The sequence below is a fragment of the Amaranthus tricolor genome, chromosome 10, assembly GCF_026212465.1.
Source record: "Amaranthus tricolor cultivar Red isolate AtriRed21 chromosome 10, ASM2621246v1, whole genome shotgun sequence".
NCBI classification, from domain to species: Eukaryota; Viridiplantae; Streptophyta; class Magnoliopsida; order Caryophyllales; family Amaranthaceae; genus Amaranthus; species Amaranthus tricolor.
This window is the reverse complement of record NC_080056.1, coordinates 12482352-12489141: the sequence shown is the minus strand read 5'-3', so window position 1 is coordinate 12489141 and position 6790 is coordinate 12482352. Positions and strand designations below refer to the sequence as shown.

The following is a 6790-nucleotide window of genomic DNA, read 5'->3' as shown; positions in this document are numbered from 1 at the left end:
AAAATAAAGTTAGTGGAAAAAAATATAGAGACTACAACTATTAAAAAAATATTTTAATAAAGTTATATTAAAGGAATCATATTGGAATCATATTGGAATCATAATTAATATAAAAATATCAAAGTGACGTTAGTGAAAAATATATAGGGATAATAAGCATTATTAAAATATTAAAATAAAGATGAACAAAGTTAATTATGTGAAAATTTATGATATATTTTAGCTAGAAATATTTTTATAAGAAAAACAAATAGAACAAACTAAATTAAATAGAAAATGAGAACATGTTTAAAAAAAACAGATGGAATATTGTTTAATTCAATAAGGATACATCCTTTATGAAAATCAATAAAATTCACCAAAATACTGAGGGGAAATAAAAATAATAATTATAGATGGCTTTGCCAAGATTTCTAATGTAGGAGAATACTTAGATGTGTTTTAGAGTCCTAAAGTTATTTAAAACATGTTAATTATAAGATGGACATTCGTTCTTGAATGTTTTTGTAAAGCAGAGAATAGAAGAAAGAAATATTATATTTCTCATTAGTTAGAATGTAGTCATATATATGAGTAGATTTTTTGAAAAATATCTGATTTGAATTATCAATCGGAATATTGAAAAAAATTCGAATATTTGGTTTTTTAATTGTTTTATTTTATTTTTATTTTTTTAAAATATATGTCTATATATGTTTTTAATAAAAATTATTGTTTATATTGTTAAATTTACTCATATGTGCACTTCTTAACTATAAATAAGTTGCATAATTAATTTATTATTAATTATTTAGAATTTTGAAAATTCAGCCATTTTTTCAAAATGATTTCTATTCAAAGTTTAAAAAATAAGTTTGATTAAAGGAAAAACGCGAAGTGAACTTAAATATTCATGTGTAAAATAACATAATTAAAAAATAGATATCCGTTATCCAATCCCGATAAATCGGATATCCGAATAAACAGAAACCGGATCATATTTTTCACTATCAAAATATCGAATTTTTGAATCGATTTAATATCCGCTTCTTAACGCCCGTTTGTTATAGCATAAAGGGAGTGAGTTAGCAAATTCAAATTTCCAACTAAGTTTTATAGTTAGTAGGATCAGAATATGGATTAGAGTTTGTAACTGTCCAATTTAGATTAATAGGGAGTGTTTTAGGTCCAACTTCCCAATATTAATTGGGACTCATACTTCGTCAATGATAGCCCACTAGATGGTCAATGCCCAATTTCAGGTTACATATCAGTCTGTTTCATGTTTTATCAATTCATAATGCAAATTCAATTAGTTTCATTATCAGTTTAAATTTAGCTACTATAAATACTCACAAATCATTCTAATGAAGAAAGTTCGCGCAAATTCTCTCTAAGTAATTCAATTTTCATATTAACATTCAACCTCCATCTGACTTAAGCATCGGATGGGCTTTTCCGGGTGTCGTCTCCGTGTTTGTACCATTTGTCTGTTTTGTGTGTGCATTCGAAGATCTTCAACCATCTTCAATCACATTCAACTTCGAGAAATTAGATTGGGTTGCTCTATACTACGACATGTGGATGTTTCTACTTGGAGTTACAATATAAATTACTCTTCCCCCTCTTAATACAAATTGTAACTAACTTTCACCGGAAACAAAGGAGAATTGCAGCTGTGGTTTTAAATTGGATAAATTAAAAGCCATAAGAAGAGCTTTGGTAAACTTGTTTTGTGTTAAATTAATCCCATAAAGAGGATAATTGTCAATGTCAAGAAAACAATTGGATTGTTCCAAGTCTTTGTTTTTAGGAAAATTACATTTTGGTTTTGTTGAATTTTCGGCTTTTCCACGTTTTAGATAAAGATTTTTTTTTTTTTAATCTACGTGGTGACCTTGATCTTTCATTTTTCCATGTGGTAGCAAAACAAAAGTTTTTATGTTAACTTTACGCTATTTTTACCCAACGTGATATTTTTTTTAAAAACAATGTCGTGATCACTCTAATTGACCACATCTTTCGAAATTCTGTCGAAATAAATACTTAATTTAACCAATAATTAAATTTTTTTTCTATCATATGGAAAAGTTGAAAAGTTGATGGTCACTACGCGGAATTGAAAAAACATTTGTGGAAAAGCCAAAAACTCAGGATTACAACATGAAATTTTCCCTTGTTAAACACTTTCTCTAAGTGTATATTTGAGTTCAATATAACAAATTAACTTTTAATGACATATATTTATTGATGTTGAAAAAAATGTCTATAGTCATATAACAAATTAACTTTTAGTAACACTTTATTTGGCCTTTAGTGTCATGTAATTGTCACAAGTCTATAGTGACATCTATGAAAAATATCACTAGATCTAATGTTGCGAAAAACTTTAGAATGATTATTTATTATATATACTGTTAAAGTCTAATAATAGTCACTCAATTCACTATATGTACCATTAGAAATTTTAAGTATTGTCACTAAAGAAGTCTCACTAAATACCAGCTCAGATTTGAGCCAAGCCTTAGCCTTATACTTCAAGCTGAAGGGGAAAAGCCTCATGTGTACCGCCTCCATGGATAAATCCTTGGCGGTAATAGTGTCACACCGCTCCACAAAGTCAGCGATGTGATCATTGGGACTCTCAGAATCAAGCCCCATGAACTGATTTCGCTTAATCGATCATCTGTATAAGATGTGGTTTCAGCTCGAAATTCTATACATCAAAGCCAGATTTAACGATGTTTGTCTCAGCTTCATGGCTCGACCGAGCAATACTTGCTAGGCTGGTCGAGCGAGCTTCACAACTTCCTGATCCTAGTGTCTAGGCTTCATTAACACACCCCAAATCATTACCAACACTCACTTTATCAAGTGATTCAAAGCATATACTTTCATACCCTTTTGCACACACATTATCACTCTCCAATGTGCAAGCCAATGAGTAGAGGTGTTCATTCGGTTGATCGGGTCGGTTTCGGACGGGTGTTATTTGGTTCGGTTGCATTTCGGATCGGTTATTTTTCGGCTGTGTGTTACAACGGGTCACACTCGGGTCGAGTCGGTTAGTCACGGTTCGGTTGGAGATCGGTTATTCAAGCTATCAGGTTTGCATCAGTTCGGTGTCGGTTGAAGTTCGTGTCGAGTGTCAATCGGTCTCGGGTTGTCATCGATTACTAATTGGTTCGGTTTTTTCGGGTATAGATCGGGTTCGAGCTTTATTTTTTGAGTAATTATCGGTTACGGATAACTATTGATCGGGTCAATATCGAAATAAGTTAATAGTCAGGTTTTTTATTGATGTATGCTCATTTACTTACAAAAAATAATTACCGATTTTTTTATCAGATATAGCAGATAGGGGTGTCAAACAGGTCGGGTTGGGTCATTTTCAGGTTCGGGTCATATATAAATGGGTCAATAAACCCTTGACCTGAACCTGACCCATTTAATTAAATGGGTCAAAAATTGAAACCCCGACCTGATCTGTAGCAGATCGGGTCAACCTGCTAATGACCCATTTAACCTGCTTTTTTTTCTAGGTCATAAAATTCATATATTTCAGGTCATTTGACCCATTTAACCTTAATTAAAGGCTTCCTCCAAAAATAAACGTATGCCACTTAATGCAGCGAGCACACGGTATTCTTTAGTAAAAGTCGAAAGAATAGTTCGGTTTGTGCTCACGGCGTGGCTGCGTAAGTTGATATGAGATCTGTGGAAGTGATTTAAAGGATTTTTCTTTTATTAGTATCTTTCATAGCCGATGTGGGACAACTTCTTTTGTTATTGAAAGTCATCTTCAGCTAACAAAATTGCAAACTTGACATCTGACTATCTGATTGACTAATTACATTGTAAGTGAGATTGAATATTGTAAGTTTAATCAAGTTGAGTGAATGAAACTTATCAAAACAATCGATTAGATTATTATAGACTTACGGTCTTACATAGTTTTGAAGTTTTTTAAGTATAATAAAACCTAAAACTAACTAAAATAAACTATTAGAAATATAGTATTAGTCTATATATTAATTAATATTAATCAATTAGATACTTAATCGATCGTTTAATTTAGATTTAATTGGAACTTGTCTAATATAGACTTGAAGCTATGTCGTTAAATTGTAAGTGAGATTGAATATTGTAAGTTTGATCAAGTTGAATGAACAAAACTAATCAAAACAATCTATTAGACTATCATAGACTTATTGTCTTACATAAATACTTAATCCATAGTATATTAAAGATTTAATTGTAACTTGCAAGTTGTCAATTATTATGAATTCAACGAAATTAAACCACTAATAACGAATTAAAATTTTATTTAGTTATGTTTACCTAATATATAAGTTATTTAATAACCTCATAATTATAAATAATTCATATTCAATTTTATTGCTAATTAGCTTTTTTAAGAAAATATTCATTAAAATAGTACTCCCTCCGTTCCTAAATGTTTTTCCACTTTGGGTATTTCACGGGAATTAAGAAAATTAGAATCTTTGGTGGTAGTGGGTATTATTTTAATATGTAATAGTGGGAAGTAATGATTGTATTGGAATAATGAGAGAGAAATTAATTGTAGATATAATTAAATAATCAAAAAAAAAATCTGATTTTATTGTAGAGAGAGAAAGTACATGGAGGGAAACTAACCACTTTCCAAATTGGAAAAGTTTACAATTTTGTTTCTAAAAAAAAGGAGGGAATTAGAATTACATGTTCAGCAGTAACAGAAGTAGAAATACATGACCTTGCATTGGCCAAATTAAAAATACATGGATTAGTAAAATGAATAATTACAAGTACAATATCCAAAAAATGACCTTACAAATTCCTAATCAGCTTATTTAAGCTGCTGATTTAAGGCATGAAGCATAAAAATCAAAACAGCAGCCTCTATTGTCCAGCAACTGTCCCAAACAGCAGCCTCACATTAACAAAAACAACTGTCCAGCAACCTCATTTGCATCATTAGCCTTGTAATGGCTTCAGATAATGACGATGAGCTACAGGGGGCTTGGTATTTTGGATCAAATGCATACGATTCACAGTCAAGCTCCAGTTCTGACGAGGAACCACAAGAAATGGAAGCACAACAAATAGAACAGCAAGGTCAACGTAAAACAAGGCTTACGAACGAGTTGAGGCATCTTATTTTACATGAAATGTTGTCACTTAAAGTAAGTGACTCACTCCCACATGGTACATTCGTACGAATAGCAAACAAATACGGTTACACACCAAGAGCAATTCGAAATTTATGGAAACGTGCAATTGAAAACAAAGAAGAAAACAAGCCTTATGTTGTCGATTCAAAGTACAAGAATTGTGGAAGAAAAAGAGTTCAAGTGCCACCAAACGTACTTGAATCAAAACCAATGGGTGAACGTACATGCATAAGAGATGTTGCAACATGCTTAGACTTGGCACCAACAATGGTATGGCGATTGATACGAAGGGGGGAGATTAAGGCACATTCAAATCCATTACACCCTTATTTAACGGATGCAAACAAGGCAAGAAGGGTAGAATGGATTTTAAGTCTCATTCAAGAAGATACAATTCATCATCATCCAATGTATAAAGGTATGTATGACTTTATACATATTGATGAAAAATGGTTTTACTTAACCAAGAAGACACAAAGAGTTTATCTAGCAAACAAAGAAAAAATTCCATATAGGGCGGGAAAGTCATCAAAATTCATTCCAAAAGCCATGTTTTTAGGAGCGGTTGCAAGGCCTAGATGGAATCAATATGGCCAAAGCACATTTGATGGGAAAATCGGAATTTTCCCTTTCGTAAGTAGGGTTGCAGCACAAAGAAATTCAATTAACCGTCCAAGGGGGTCTATAGAAATTAAACCAACTGATTCGGTTACTCAGGAAGTTTATAGGAGCATGCTCATAGAACAATTAATTCCAACAATTATTAGAAAATGGCCAAGTGATGGTCCATCCATAATTTTCATCCAACAAGATAATGCAAGGGTTCACATAACAAATGATGATCCAATTTGGCAACAAAACAACAGGCAAGGGGGCTTTACATTCATTCTAACTCAACAACCACCAAATAGTCCCGATTGTAATATTCTAGATTTGGGTTTTTTTCGGAGCATACGATCACTTATGCATAAGAAAATGCCAAAGAACATGAATGAGTTAATAAAAGCAGTGGAAGATGCATTCGAAGAGTTACATCCAAAGACTTTAACCAATGTTTGGATTTCATTACAACACAACTTAAATGAAATCCTAAAGGTTAAAGGGTCTAATGACTATGTTCAGCCACACCTAGGGAAGAAAGTTCAAGAAGACAATGGAAGGTTACGAATACAAGTGCGAGTACCATCACAATTGGTTAGGGAATGTGTACGTTTCCTCAACCCAAGCACAAATCAGCAAGGCACACAAACAGTAAATGAAGATGTTGCACAACATAATCAACAAATACTTGAAGCATATGATGAAGCAGTGGAAGACTCTCAAAGATGATTATAAATTACATCCCCTCAGTTTATTTTTTATCATCATCAAAATTGTTTCTATAAAACTTAGGAGCAACTAATTATGAAATCAACATCAAAATGGAAATTTAAGGTCATGCATATGTATTTACGTCATTATATAATGATCAGTTCAGTTTTTTTGCCCCCTGATTCATCATTGAGGTGTTTGAACCTCTCAGCTTTTTAAAATTTCAACAAGAAATGACGCAAATTACTGTACATGAAAAAAAATATCATATGATGTGTCGATTGTACACAATTGCTACTCAACCAAGTAATTATAGATAATTTTTC

The 6790-nt window shown here is 32.0% G+C and overlaps 1 protein-coding gene and 1 non-coding gene across 2 annotated transcripts; one reads left to right on the top strand and one right to left on the bottom strand.

The window, feature by feature from the left end:
- Nucleotides 1-3559: 3559 nt before the first annotated feature.
- On the bottom strand, nt 3560-3675 carry LOC130826375 (U5 spliceosomal RNA). Its single transcript, XR_009047079.1, has one exon. It is a non-coding gene; the product is annotated as a U5 spliceosomal RNA (small nuclear RNA).
- A 1292-nt stretch (nt 3676-4967) lies between these two features.
- Nucleotides 4968-6482, top strand: LOC130824849 (uncharacterized). The gene has a single exon (XM_057689867.1). The coding sequence runs from the start codon at nt 4968-4970 to the stop codon at nt 6480-6482; it is 1515 nt and encodes a 504-aa protein (XP_057545850.1).
- The last annotated feature ends 308 nt before the right edge of the window (nt 6483-6790 follow it).